We start from the raw sequence: 15,808 nt of genomic DNA, 5'->3' as shown, positions 1-15,808 counted from the left end.
CGCTGAGTACCGCTCTTCATATTTTCAAACATGGTGGTGGCTGCATCATGTTATGGGTATGCTTGTCCTTGGAAAGGACTAGGGAGGTTTTAGGGTAAAAAAAAAACAGAATAGAGCTTCACACATGAAAACTGCTTTCCATCAGACACTAGGTGACGAATTCACCTTTCAGAATTTTTATTTCAGCTTTATAAAACTAGGTAAGTCAGTCAAGACCAAATGCTTCTTTATAATTTCATTTTACCTTTATTTAACCAGGCAAGTCAGTTACATATTCTTATTTTCAATGACGGCCTGGGAACAGTGGGTTAACTGCCTGTTCCGGGGCAGAACGACAGATTTGTACCTTGTCAGCTCGGGGGTTTGAACTCGCAACCTAGTCCAACGCTCTAACCACTAGGCTACGCTGCCGCCCCAACACATGACAACACAGCATGGTAGCAACACAACAAAACAACAACAAGGTAGCAACACATCATGGTAGCACCCCAAAACACGGTACAAACATTATTGGGCACAGTCAACAGCACAAAAGTCAAGAAGGTCGAGACAACAATACATCACACAAAGCAGCCACATCTGTCAGTAGGAGTGTCCATGATTGAGTCTTTGAATGAAGTGATTGAGATCAAACTGTCTAGTTTGAGTGTTTGTTGTAGCTCGTTCCAGTTGATAGCTGCAGCAAACTGAAAAGAGGAGCAACCCATGGATGTGTGTGTGCTCTCGGGACCTTTAACAGAATGTGACTGGCAGAACGGGTGTTGTATGTGAAGGATGAGGGTTTTATAAATACGACAGGTATACAGAGATAACCAGTTTACAGAGGAGTATAGAGTGCAGTGATGTGTCCTATAAGGAGCATTGGTGGCAAATCTGATATCCGAATGGTAAAGAACATCTAGCCGCTCGAGAGCACCCTTACCTGTCGATCTATAAATTATGTCGCCGTAAACTAGCATGGGTAGGCTGGTCATCTGAATCAGGGTTAGTTTGGCAGCTAGGGTGAAAGATGATAATAATAATAATATATGCCATTTAGCAGACGCTTTTATCCAAAGCGACTTACAGTCATGTGTGCATACATTCTACGTATGGGTGGTCCCGGGGATTGAACCCACTTCCCTGGCGTTACAAGCGCCATGCTCTACCAACTGAGCTACAGGACCACCAGATGAGCGATTACAAAAGAGGAAACCAAGTCTAGATTTTACTTTAGCCTGCAGCTTTGATATGTGCTGAGAGAAGGACGGACAGTTCACAGTCTAGCCCTACTCCCAAGTACTAGTTCAAGCTATAAACCCTCAGAGGTAGTAATAACACCTGTGGGGCATTCTTCTTACCAAACCACATGACCTTTGTTTTGGAGGTGTTCAGAACAAGGTTAAGGGTAGAGAAAGCTTGTTGTACACTAAGAAAGCTTTGTTGTAGAGTATTTAACACAAACTCTGGGGAGGGGCCAGCTGAGTGTAAGACTGTATTATCTGCATTTAATGGATGAGAGAGCTTCCTACTGCCTGAGCTATGTTGTTGATGTAAATTGAGAAGGGCGTGGGGCCAAGGATTGAGCCTTGGGGTACTCCCTTGGTGACAGGCAGTGGCTGAGACAACATATTTTCTGACTTTATACACTGCACTCTGAGAGAGGTAGTTAGAAAACCAGGCCAAAGACCCCTCAGAGACACCAATACTCCTTAGCCGGCCCACAAGAATGGAATGGTCTACCATATCAAAAGCTTTGGCCAAGTCAATAAAAATAGCAGCACAATATTGCTTATAATCAAGGGCAATGGTGACATCATTGAGGACCTTTAAGGTTGCAGTGACACATCCATAATCTGAGCTGAAACCGGATTGCAGACCCAAGAGTATGCTATAGACATCAAGAAAGCCAGTCAGTTCATTATTGACAAGTTTTTCCAACACTTTGGATAAACAGGGCATAATATAAATTGGTTGCTTGATCTCAACCTTTAAATAAAGGGTGAACTGTGGCTGCCTTCCAAGCAATGGGAACCTCCCTAGAAAGGAGAGACAGGTTAAAACGGTTGGAGATAGGCTTGGTGATTATAGGGGCAGCAAACTTAAAGAAGAAAGGGTGTTTTTTTGGGGTCAAGTTTAAGGAGCTCCTTTAGCACCTCGGACTCAGTGACTGCCTGCAGGGAGAAACTTTGTAGCGGGCAGGGGAAAAAGAAGGATAAGCATCAGTGTCACGACTTCCACCGAAGTTGGCCCCACTGCCTGTTCGGGCGGTGCTCGGCGGTCGTCGTCACCGGCCTACTAGCCGCAACGATCCCTTTTTCGTTGTCTGTTTGTTTTGTCTTATTAGTTGCACCTGTCTATTTGTGTGCTTGATTGGCTTCCTTATTTATAATACGTTTACCCGCCCTTGTTTCGTGCGGGATTACTGATATGTTACGTGTGTATGTTTTTTTTGGTGTTCGTGCTCTGGACCTGGTACCCTGTTGTGTTGGGTTGGTCCACATTTTCCTCACTCTGTTTTGTTGGGCATTATATTCTGTGCGATATTAAAAGTGCAAGTCTTCCTGTGGAAATATATGCTCTCTGCACCTGATAGTCTGTCCCACAATTGGGTAAAGAAGGTTGTAGTCAACAAAGTATGCAGGAGTCATAAGGCAAATGGCAAAATAGCAAAATGCACAAGAAAGAAATTTAAGGGGTGAGTGTGGTGGAGGTACCTGTACCAGACAGGGGGAGACAGGGCAGGGCAGACGGCAAACAGATGGCCAGGTGGAATCCAAGCAGCAGTGCAGCAGGCAATGGGAGTAGGTGTCACACACACTTGGGATAAGCTTTTATTTCTAGAGGCAGATTTCTTGTAGAAAATGCCAGGGAATGGTCTTTGAACAGCAGAAGGGGGGTTCAGAAGACTCTTCAAAGACTTCTGACCCTTGTTGGGCCCAAAGACTGTTTACGTCACAATTTAGTGCTAAATTCATTTGTATTTGGTCTGTCCTTGCAAGCCTCGGAGCCTTAACTCAGCATGCAGTCACCGTAATGCACTTCATTATTTTTAAAAAACGACGTTTTTTCTTTTTCTTCTAGGCTTTCAAAATAGCATCAGACCAAACGCTACTCACTCAGATCCAGCTTGGAATGGTGTCCTCAGGTCTCTGCTGTTTGTTTGCTAGAGCACCCTCCGAATAGCTTGGAAAAAGAAAACCTTGAAAGCAGTAATCTCTGCTTTAGGTAATTAGGCTATTAGTAATAATTAGGTTATGGGTTTGGAGTTTTGCTCTGGAGCGAAGGCCAAGCTGTGGAGGGTGGGTAGCATCCTGCATAGACTGTAAGTGGGAAGTTTGCATACACCTTAGCCAAATACATTTAAACTCAGTCTAGTAAAAATTCCCTGTCTTAGGTGAGTTAGGATTGCCACTTTATTTTAAGAATGTGATATGTCAGAACAATAGTAGAGAGAATTATTTATTTCAGCTTTTACTTCTTTCATCACATACCCAGTGGGTCAGAAGTTTACATACACTCAATTAGTATTTGGTAGCATTGCCTTTAAATTGTTTAACTTGGGTCAAATGTTTCAGGTAGCCTTCCACAAGCTTCCCACAATAAGTTGGGTGAATTTTGGCCCATTCCTCCTGACAGAGCTGGTGTAACTGAGTCAGGTTTGTAGGCCTCCTTTCTCACACACGCTTTTTCAGTTCTGCCCACAAATGTTCTATAGGATTGAGGTCAGGCATTTGTGATGGCCACTCCAATACCTTGACTTTGTTGTCCTTAAGCCATTTTGACACAAGTTTGTAAGTATGCTTGGGGTCATTGTCCATTTGGAAGACCCATTTGCGACCAAACTTTAACTTCCTGACTGATGTCTTGACATGTTACTTCAATATATCCAATTCTCCAATTTTTCCATGATGCCATCTATTTTGTGAAGTGCACTAGTCACTCGTGCAGCAAAGCACCCCCACAACATGATGCTGCTACCCCCGTGCTTCACGGTTGGGATGGTGTTCTTCAGCTTGCAAGCCTCCCCCTTTCTCCTCCAAACACAACGATGGTCATTATGGTCAAACAGTTCTATTTTTGTTTCATCAGACCAGAGGCTTTTTTATGGTGGTTATGGAGCAGTGGCTTCTTCCTTGCTGAGCGGCCTTTCAGGTTATGTCGATATAGGACTCATTTTACTGTGGACATAGATACTTTTACTCCAGCATCTTCACAAGGTCCTTTGCTGTTGTTCTGGGATTGATTTGCACTTTTCGCACCAAAGTAAGTTAATCTCTAGGAGACCGAACGAGTCTCCTTCCTGAGCGGTATGACGACTGCGTGGTCCCATGTTATTTATACTTGCATACTATTGTTTGTACAGATGAACATGGTACCTTCAGGCATTTGGAAATTGCTCCCAAGAATGAACCAGACTTGTGGAGGTCTACAATTTTTTTTTCTGAGGTCTTGGCTGATTTATTTTGATTTTCCCATGATGTCAAGCAAAGAGGCACTGAGTTTGAAGATAGGCCTTGAAATACATCCCCAGGTACACCTCCAATGGACTCAAATCATGTCAATTCTCGACCCGCTCCACTGCAGCCCCGTCGATGTGAATGGCCCTCCTTTTCCTGTAGTCCATGATCAGCACCCTTTGTCTTGCTCGCGTTGAGGGAGAGGTTGTTGTTCTGGCATCACACTGCCAAGTCTCTGACCTCCTCACTATAGGCTGTCTCATCGGTGCTCAAGCCTACCACTATTGTGTCATCAGCCAACCTAATGATGGTGTTGGATGTCGTGCTTGGCCACGCAGTCGAGGGTGAACAGGGAGTACAGGAGGGTACTAAGCACACACCCCTTAGGGGCCCCCGCGTTGAGGATCAGCGTGGAAGATGTGTTGTTACCTACTCTTACCACCTGGGGGCGGCCCATCAGGAAGTCCAGGATCCAGTTGCAAAGGGAGGTGTTTAGTGCCAGGGTCCTTAGCTTAGTGATAGCTTTGTGTGCACTATAGTGTAGGACGCTGAGCTGTAGTCAAATGAACAGCATTCTCACATAGGTGTTCCTTTTGTCCAGGTGGGAAAGGGCAGTTTGATTGTGATTGAGATTGCGTCACCAGTGGATCTGTTGGGGTGGTATGCGAACTGGAGTGGGTCTAGGGTTTCCGGTTGATGGTGTTGATGTGAGCCATGACCAGCCTTTCAAAGCACTTCATGGCTACCGACATGAGTGCCACAGGCAATAGTCATTTAGGCAGGTTACATTCGCTTTCTTGGGCACAGGGACTATGATGGTCTGCTTGAAACATGTAGGTATTACAGACTCGGTCAGGGAGAGTATGGAACTGTCAGTGAAGCTAATAGCTGCCAAAAGGTGATTCTAACAGGTTTTGACTCAGAGATGTGAATACTTATGTAAATGATATAGAGTGAGCTCCAAAAGTATTGGGACAGTGATATATTTTAGTGAATAATGATAAGTGAGAATGTTACAGATGCACAGATATCATACCCCCGAAGACATGCTAACCTCTCACCATTATACTAACAGGGAGGATAGCATTTTTTTGTGGGTGGTGATATTTACGCAACTTTCTGTCTCATCATTATTCACAATTCATTCAGGACTATCAGAAATCAAGGTAAGATCCAGATGCAGACACGTTGAATTGACAATAGTTTAATATTCTAACAGGGGCAGGCAATAGACAGGTCAAGGCAGGCAGGGGTCAGTAAACCAGAGGTGGGGCAACAATACCAGATGGCAGGCAGGCTCAGGGTAGGCAGAGGTCAGCAATCCAGAAGTGGGGCAAAGCTACAGTTTAGCAGGCAGGCTCAGTGGCAGGCAGAGTGGTCAGGCAGGTGGACTCAGAGTCAAGACAGACAAGGGTCAAAACCAGGAGGGCGAGAAAAAGAGAGACTGGGAAAAGCAGGAGCTGAGAACAGAAATGCTGGTTGAACTGACAAACAAGATGAACTGGCAACGGACAAACAAGTATACGGAAAACACAGGTATAAATACACAGGGATAAGGGGGAAGATTGGCGACAACTGGAGGGGGGTGGAGACAATCACAAGGACAGGTGAAACAGTTCACAGTGTGACACAGGATTATACGTAATTATGGTAGATTCCAGATTAATGTAGAAGTGTTTAGAAAAATATTATATTCTTATTTACAATAAAAGTTCTTCCAAAATGACACAATACATTGTTTACCATTAATCTCTATTGGGGACAAAATCATCTGAAACACAACCAAAACAAACAGCAAATGCTAGGAATATGGGACCAAATACTACACTTTCAACTACTTTAATACACATACAGTGTAAGTAAATTTGTTAACAATTGTAAAATCACCCGCTATGGATGAAAATACCCTCAAAACAAAGTCATTGATCATTTCATATCCAGAGTGGTGCAATACAGAGCCAAAACCAAAACAGTGTCACTGTACTAATACTTTTGGAGCTCACTCTATTTCTGTATTTAATTTTCAATAAATCAGCAAAAATGTCTAAAAACACGTTTTCACATTGTCATTATCAAAGTGTCAGACACAGTATTGTGTGTAGGTTGGTGAGAAAAAAAATGATTTGATCTATTTTGAGTTCAGGCTGCGACAAACAACAACATGTGGAAGAAGTCAAAGGTCAATGCCTGCACTGTAAAGGCCTGCGCCAAAGCCTGCCATCTTATCCTCCAATAGAGACGTTTCTTTTTATGTGCCCAATTGTCCTTTTATTCACTGTATACTCCGTTTTTTTTAATGCAGAGGCTACATGTGTATATAGACGATGTCATGTATTATAGATGAATCCTGTACAATGTTTGATCATGATTGTTTTTAGTGTTGCAGAACTCAATATGAGTGATCCACAATGTGGTTGAAAATAAAATCTGCATTTTGGACTATTGTATCATTGTGGCGTGACACTTAAATACATTTTTCTAACTCTAAATCTATCTCTATTGATTTATATTACTTTTTTTTAAGTAGAAATAGCTACAACACTATTTAAAGCGACATTAGCATGTAAATAACCCACACGATTGTGTCTGACTATGAATTGCAGTGCTGTTTTAACTGTTTCGCAGGCAGTTACTGAAATCAATCACTCCTCCCTCCCTCTCTAGGAGGAAAGCAGTGAGGTAGATAGAGAGACGGTTCCCCCTGACTTAGTTTTAAAAAATGAGATGTGTAGTGCTGTCAGTGTGTCAGAAGGAAAGAGAAGGGATGAAAAGGGCATGTCACATGCACAAACCCACAAGTAAGTGCACAATGACACTTTTTCACTAATGAATGAGCTACATGACACTGGAGGTAAGGAGGGGGAGAGAGGTTTAAAGGAAAGAGGGAGAGAGTGTTACAGAGAGAGTGAGAAGGTTAAAGGGAAGAAATAGAAGCAGGGGTTGTGAATGACTGTGTTTTGTTGGAATTCCAGAGCATTCCCCAGCAGCCTGACTTTTGGTTTGTGTTTGAGTTTCCGACTGCACAGTCACGACCCGCACACAACCACACACACACTGTTATGTTCCTTTATAATTGTAGGGACCTAAAAATGTTTTTCTATTCAAAATCCTATTTTCCCTAACCCCTAACACTAAACATAACTAATCTTAACCCATAAACCTAAGCCAAACCCTACATCTAATTCCTAACCCTAAACCTAACCACTGTCATGAAGTTGCCCTCTTTGGGTATAGCAAGCCCCATCCCCCTCTCCCTGCCTCCCCTTGGCCTCCTTCAACTAGGCTGCTGTGGTCAAAGAGAGGTCGTAAATTCCTGAGAAGACCCTGCCACATGGCCACATAGTATTAGAGGCAGAGTAAATTTTCATTGAGCACAAAGGAATTTCTTCCACCTCACAGAACTTGAGGTACGAACTAATTTCATGTTCCGGAGAAAGTATAAAAGATTGGTGAAGAATCCAGCTACGAACTGGTCCGTTTGTTACAACTTGGGGAAGCTCATGGGAGACGGTGTGGCCACATTACCATAATGCTGTTTATATAATAGCCTCAGATATGAGGTTTACATCAAATTGTTGTATATGATGAACGAGTGAGTATGATACTGTTTGTAAAATTGTGTACTATGATTTTAGACTGATTAATGAAGGAAAATACAATTCCCTTTTGATTTGAACTAAATCAGAGGACCGCCCCTGAGCCCAGTTAGTGTCAGGCATCCTGGGACAGCCCCTTTTCTACAATTCCAAATAAAACCCAACTTTGAGAAATTATCACCACACCATGTTTTTCTCCATTAGGAGAGGACAAAGGTTGTAGACCTTTGCTGAATCTTTTAACCATACCACGTGGTTAAACTCTTAGACTATCCATACCGACAGAATAAGAACAAGTATTTGATATTAATTACTAGTCTGCAGCTAGAAGAACGACAACCGCCGAAACAACCACTCTATAATGAAATGAATGAATGTCACTCTGAACTAACCAGTATAACCACGAGATAGAGGGAGAGAGACGAACAATTCTACAAAAGAAACAACTTTTCACCAGCGATCAAGACGACACACTGAGTGTAAATATATATTGGTTGCAATTGTTCCCGAATGAGTGAGCGTTCATGTGCAAAGGATTAGCATTTCAATTGTTATAATTATCACTCTGTAGTGACTTCTAAGTCAATCCCCACTTCCCCTTTTGTCTAACAAGCTGCCATGCCGGTTTAGCCCACTAGGGGCACATTCTCCCATCATTTCTTGTAACCATATTTACTGTATGTTTATGCATTTCTGTGAATTACTAAGTTAGTAATAAATAAATTATTTAAGACAACTGATGTATGGATGACTCGTAGTGAAGACTGGGTTTGTGCAGATAACCAACAATTTACGACGTTTGGAATGAGTCTAACGTGAGTTAAAGTAAATAATTCATTCATTCGAATACTAATTGATCAGATAAAATACCTGAAAAGTTATTTTAGGAAATGATAACTTTGTAATCTGAATACTAATTTCGCGTAATACTAATTACAGAGAATCTTTGATAAAAACTATAAGTCTTCAATTTAATGATAGTACATTTACATTTACAGTAAATACACAACACCACTAACACATTACCCTAACCCTAATTCTAACCCTAATTCTAACCCTAATTATAACCATAACCTTAATTGTCACCCTAACTCTAACCCCTAATCTTAAAATAGCCTTTGTCCTCATGGGAATGTGGGAAATGTCCCAACAAGGGAGAATTTCCCTTGTTTGCTATTCTTGTGGGAACTTTTGAGGATTTTACTACCTCCTACTATTGAACAAATGTATTCCTGCCCTGCCACAGCAAGCCTACTGTATCAATGTCACTGCCTGGCGCGTGTGTGTGTGTGTGTGTGTGTGTGTGTGTGTGTGTGTGTGTGTGTGTGTGTGTGTGTGTGTGTGTGTGTGTGTGTGTGTGTGTGTGTGTGTGTGTGTGTGTGTGTGTGTGTGTGTGTGTGTGTGTGTGTGTGTGTGTGTGTGTAGGGTTGGGGAGTAACAGATTACCTGCAATCCGTAACATGTAAGAGATTACAGAAATGGTATCTGTAATCCGTAATGTTACCAGAAAAAATATTGTAATCAGATTACAGATACTTTTGGAAAAACTAGATGATTACTTTGAGGATTACTTTTAAATTCATAAAGGATTTGAGAGAAAAAGCTATTTGACACTGTTTTCTCAATGACATTCAAATCAGCATTGAAAAGAGGCACAAGTTTAAGTTTGTTCCACCTGAGTGAGTCTGACCACAAGTCAGAGACCACTATGATGACACACCAAATGAGTTTGATGGATCGCGGGAAGAGAGCAGGAATAGGCTTTTTTAGTCTATAGTCCAAGCTATGTCTTCGAATAGTACAACTGCTGTCGGCATCCAAAGATTATCCTATTTAAATAAGTGCTTGGAGGTAAGGATGACAGCAGTGGTGTAGTCTACGGCAATACAGATCACTTAATAGTGTTATCTACGTAGCGCATTGATGTGAATCACACTGTTGCTCTCTCATTGAGCTATTATGGATTGTGGTTATTGTGGATGGCTGTTCACAAATCGAAATGTGTATTTGAACCCCAAAATGATTGAATTCAAGAAGTTTAAGCTGCCTATCAGTCATTGTTTTTGAAACCAGTGGACAGCCAGTGAAAAATGCACTCTTGCAAAAGCTGTACAGTGCGGATCCCAGCCTATGGAATAAACGTGGGGCTTTTATTGCTGAAACTCGCAAACTTTTGATAGACTTAAAGGGGAAATCTGTAGTTGCTACATCCATTTTTGGACTTGTAAATTATATACAGTGGGGCAAAAAAGTATTTAGTCAGCCACCAACTGTGCAAGTTCTCCCACTTAAAAAGATGAGAGAGGCCTGTACATTTTCAAAATTACAGACAAAATGAGAGAAAAAAAATAAAAAATCACATTGTAGAATTTTTTATGAATTTACTTGCAAATTATGGTGGAAAATAAGTATTTGGTCACCTACAAACAAGCAAGATTTCTGGCTCTCACAGACCTGTAACTTCTTTTTTAAGAGGCTCCTCTGTCCTCCACTCGTTTCCTGTATTAATGGCCCACAACCTCAAACAGTCACACTCCAAACTCCACTATGGCCAAGACCAAAGAGCTGTCAAAGTACACCAGACACCAGGTAGTGCTGGGTTGGTTGTTTCACGGTCCAGACACACACACACACACACACACACACACACACACACACACACACACACACACACACACACACACACACACACACACACACACACACACACACACACACACACACACACACACACACACACATGTAATTCAGTACCTTGTCCCACAGTCTGTCTCTGTCCAGTGCGATGATGGCCATGGAGGGGTTGGTCAGGTAGCCATCACTGTTGAACGACAGGTCCTTACGCTCCCATGTCACATTTAGCATGTGTCTGCAACACACACAGATTCAGTTTTCAACACAAACACACCTGTTTAGTATATGTCTACTTACAAAAACACACACAGGACGAGAGGATGTGTGGCCTCACACACTCACCTGAACAGTGTGTTGTTGTTGATATGTGTAACTGGTGTGTTGCAGTCGCTGTGTCCCTCTGGAAGGAACCCTTGATGCCTTCTGAAACTATCCGCCCCTTTGGCCACTATGGCCACTCCCTCTCTGACACGTTGCCTCAGGCTCTTCCTCCAGTGGTCAGTGATGACGCCAATCAGTCCTACAGGGAAGCTGATAGGTGGAGGGCTCTCTGTGTTGCCCAATGCGAGGGAGGGGAGGATCCAGATGTACCCAGGCCCCAGTAGACCCACCTCCCCTGCTACCTGGAACAGGTACTGGGCCTCTTCATAGGAACAGTAGGCCAGGAGCACCTGGGAATCAATCTAGAGGGACAGACAGATATAACACTGTAAGTAATATCTAACATTAACCTCTCTCTCTCTCTCTCTCTCGTTGGAAATAGTTTTTTAAAATTCTCTCTCCTACCTGCTGTAACATGCGTTTGGCTCGGACGTCACTGGTTCCGACAGACATCTCCAGAGACAGGATATCTTGTAGCCTCCACAGGAAGTAGGAAGTGTCCGTGTAGGATCGGACGTAGTCTACAAACGTCTCGTATCCCGGCCACATGCTGGTGATTACTACAAAGTCTCCCCAGTCATACTCCTCCATCAACTAGAATATAGACATGATAGAACACATTATATGTAAAGGGTCATTCCACTAATAGAGTACATTTTGGCTCGTGTAATCTGGTCCAAAATAAAAATGTATTTCACCTAATTAACATTGTCATAAAGAGCACATGTTCAAATTAATTTTAAAAAACAACACGTTTTTCCATCTCAAGAAGTTAAATAAAAAGATGATTTTAGTTTTTTGTATCTGTATTTATTATGGATCCCCATACCAAGGCAGCAGCTACTCTTCCTGGGGTCCAGAAAAATTAAGGCAGTTATATAATTTTAAAAACATTCCAATACATTCACAGACCGTGCCCCATCAGGCCCCTACTCCAAAATATATACAGTACAAAATCCATGTGTACGTGTGTGTATAGTGTGTGTGTGTAGTGTGTGTGTGTGTGTGTGTGTGTGTGTGTGTGTGTGTGTGTGTGTGTGTGTGTGTGTGTGTGTGTGTGTGTGTGTGTGTGTGTGTGTGTGTGTGTGTGTGTGTGTGTGTGTGTGTGTGTGTGTGTGTGTGTGTGTGTGTGTGTGTGTGTGTGTGTGTGTGTGTGTGTGTGTGTGACAATGTTTGTGTTGCTTCACAGTCCCCGCTGTTCCATAAGGTGTTTTTCTATCTTTAAAAAAATCTATTTGTACTGCTTGCATGAGTTACTTGATGTGGAATAGAGTTCCATGTAGTCATGGCTCTATTTAGTACAGTGCACCTTCCATAGTCTGTTCTGGACCTGGGGATTGTGAAGAGACTTCTTGTGGCATGTCTTGTGGGGCATGCATGGGTGTAGTTCAAACAGACAGCTCAGTGCATTCAACAGGTAATCAATCTCTCCTCTACTTTGAGCCAGGAGAGATTGACATGCATATTATTAATATTAGCTCTCTGTGTACATCCAAGGGCCAGCCGTGCTGACAGTGCTGGTGTATCAATATGTTTTGACCATGACAGTTTACAATCCAGGGTAACTCCAAGCAGTTTAGTCACCTCAACTTGCTCAATTTCCACATTATTTATTACAAGATTTAGTTGAGGTTTAGGGTTTAGTGAATGAGTTGTCCCAAATACAATGCTTTTAGTTTTAGAATTATTTAGGACAAACTTATTCCTTGCCACCCACTCTGAAACTAACAGCAACTATTTGTTAAGTGTTGCCGTCATTTCAGTCGCTGTAGTAGCTGACATGTATAGTGTTGAGTCATCCGCATACATAGACACTGGATTTCCTCAAAGCCAGTAGCAATAGTAAAGATTGAAAAAAGTAAAAGGGCCAAGACAGCTGCCTTGGGGAATTCTTGATTCTACCTGGATTATGTTGGAGAGGCTTCCATTAAAGAACACCCTATGTGTTCTGTTAGACAGGTAACTCTTTATCCACAATATAGCAGGGGGTGTAAAGCCATAACATACATTTTGCCAGCAGCAGACTATGATCGATAATGTCAAAGGCCGCACTGAAGTCTAACAAAAGTAAGTGCCAATTAAGTGCAAAATAAAGTAGCAGGGTTGACCGTGACAGGGTTGATGTTTTGATCTTAAATCAGCGATAAATCCACTTGTGACAGGGGGAATAGAAGCTTGTTGTCACGCCCTGACCTTAGAGATCCTTTTTATGTCTCTATTTTGGTTTGGTCAGGGCGTGAGTTGGGGTGGGCATTCTATGTTTTGTGTTTCTATGATTTTTTCTTTCTATGTTTTGGCCGGGTATGGTTCTCAATCAGGGACAGCTGTCTATCATTGTCTCTGATTGGGAACCATACTTAGGTACCCTTTTTTCCCACCTGTGTTTGTGGGAAGTTAACTTTTTTGATGGCACATAGCCTTAAGCTTCACGGTTTGTTTTGTATTGTTTGTTTTGTCGGTGTCATTTTGAATAAAACCACGCTGCACCTTGGTCCAGTTCTTTTAATGGCCGTGACACTTGTTGTGTGCAACAGGGAGTTGAAATTGAATGCAAGCTTCACAAAAAAATGAAACTGTTCAAACATCTCTAGCCTATCTATCTATGGGTAACAGAGTTGACGTGTTGTGCTGGATGCACTCCGTTTTCCACCACAGAACACCAGAAAAAGGCCTAAAAGAGTAGAACCAGCTCACCTGCTTTCTCTCTATGATTTTACTTTTACTGAAAAAATCATTTGAAAAGGAATAGTTTCACCACATTGAAACGAGAGTTCAGTTCACATAAAAGATTTGACCTTGAAATGAGGGACAGATGCTAATTGATTACTTTGACAACATGTCAAAATGCCACAAGTGTCACAATTCAGCATTTTGACATGTTGTCTCGTTTTTCCGAATTAGATTAAGATTTCAACCCACTTATCCAAGTTTTCATTTTAAAGCTTTGACCAAGTTCTTTCTGAAGAGTATTATGTATTTATGTTATTAGTGATCAATTACCATGTTGTTTCTCAAACTCGGTCCTGGGGCCCAGCCTGGTTGCACGTATGTTTTTTTTTTGTCCTAGCACTACACAGCTGATTCCAATAATCCAAGCTTGATGAGTTGATTATTTGAATCAGCTGTGTAGTGATAGGGCAAACCAAAATGTGCGCCCAGGGGGACCCTAGGACCAAGTTTGGGAAACCTTGCTTTAGCAAGTCTTTTTCATGCTAATAGTCTGAAGGGCACTTCATTTAAAAAAACAGGCTTTTAAAATGCAATATTGGTGCGCAATCTCTACTCAAAATATCAAAGGAATGCAAAACGTACTTGTGGAACGACCCATAAATGTAAAATCATATATTGACATAACATTTCAGACCACGGCGTTCCTGATTACTACATTCTGATTGGCTGAAAGGGGGCTCTATAAGTGAACATGAACTTTAGATTATTCTATTCCTGTACCTTGAACATGCAGACGATCTGCTGCTCCAGGGAGGCACCCATCTGGAGGAACGTGGAACCCTCAGCCTAAAGGGGGGAGGAGTGGGGTGAGAAGAAGAGGGTGTCATGCAGGTGAAAGAGGACCCAAAAGCGACTTAACAGAAACAGAGTTTATTCAAGTCCAAACAGAAAACGACAAATCCTGAATCCTTAACAGGAAATGTCCAAACAGGGAATAACAGAAATCCTCTAGTCTGTAGAGGGGAATAACAGGAGAAGCGGCCACAGACTGCAGGTCGCTTCGGGTAGGCGCAGGCCGTAGCTGACAGAGACACCTGCTCACACGCAGCATCTGATGAAGGCAAAAACACGACAGGACAGGGCGATACACAATCACAGCATGGTGAATTCTAAACAAGGAACCGACAGGACAGGAACGGAACACAAAGGAAGAAATAGGGACTCTAATCAGGGGAAAGGATCGGGAACAGGTGTGGGAAGACTAAATGATGATTAGGGGAATAGGAACAGCTGGGAGCAGGAACGGAACGATAGAGAGAAGAGAGAGCGAGAGAGTGAGAGAGGGAGGGGGAGAGAGAGATAGAAAGAGGGAAAGAACCTAATAAGACCAGCAGAGGGAAACGAATAGAATGGGGAGCACAGGGACAAGACATGATAATAAATGACAAACATGACAGTACCCCCACTCACCGAGCGCCTCCTGGCGCACTCGAGGAGGAATCCTGGCGGCAACGGAGGAAATCATCGATGAGTGAACGGTCCAGCACGTCCCGAGACGGAACCCAACTCCTCTCCTCAGGACCGTAACCCTCCCAATCCACTAAGTATTGGTGACCCCGTCCCCGAGAACGCATGTCCATGATCTTATGTACCTTGTAAATAGGTGCGCTCTCGACAAGGACGGGAGGGGGAGGGAAGACGAACGGGGTGCGAAGAAAGGGCTTAACACAGGAGACATGGAAGACAGGATGGACGCGACGAAGATGTCGCGGAAGAAGCAGTCGCACAGCGACAGGATTGACGACCTGGGAGACACGGAACGGACCAATGAACCGCGGAGTCAACTTACGAGAAGCTGTCGTAAGCGGAAGGTTGCGAGTGGAAAGCCACACTCTCTGGCCGCAACAATACCTTGGACTCTTAATCCTGCGTTTATTGGCGGCTCTCACCGTCTGTGCCCTGTAACGGCAAAGTGCAGACCTCACCCTCCTCCAGGTGCGCTCACAACGTTGGACAAACGCTTGAGCGGAGGGAACGCTGGACTCGGCAAGCTGGGATGAGAACAGAGGAGGCTGGTAACCCAGACTA

General features: G+C 42.9%; 1 protein-coding gene across 1 annotated transcript in view; it reads right to left on the bottom strand.

The window, feature by feature from the left end:
• LOC124039016 (glutamate receptor ionotropic, NMDA 2C-like) overlaps window positions 1-14,562 on the bottom strand; it is a 55,949-nt gene extending 41,387 nt beyond the window's left edge. Inside the window, exons 1-4 of the mRNA XM_046354905.1 lie at window positions 14,501-14,562; window positions 11,456-11,644; window positions 11,012-11,352; window positions 10,790-10,904 (exon numbers count right to left, since the gene is read on the bottom strand). Coding sequence (XP_046210861.1) covers window positions 10,790-10,904; window positions 11,012-11,352; window positions 11,456-11,644; window positions 14,501-14,542 — 687 coding nt within the window. The 5' untranslated portion in view covers window positions 14,543-14,562. The remainder of the gene's footprint in view (window positions 1-10,789; window positions 10,905-11,011; window positions 11,353-11,455; window positions 11,645-14,500) is intronic.
• Window positions 14,563-15,808: the final 1,246 nt, after the last annotated feature.

Source organism: Oncorhynchus gorbuscha, linkage group LG07, assembly GCF_021184085.1.
Source record: "Oncorhynchus gorbuscha isolate QuinsamMale2020 ecotype Even-year linkage group LG07, OgorEven_v1.0, whole genome shotgun sequence".
Taxonomy (NCBI): Eukaryota; Metazoa; Chordata; class Actinopteri; order Salmoniformes; family Salmonidae; genus Oncorhynchus; species Oncorhynchus gorbuscha.
The sequence above is the reverse complement of the archived record's forward strand: the minus strand, read 5'-3'. Positions and strand labels throughout refer to the sequence as shown.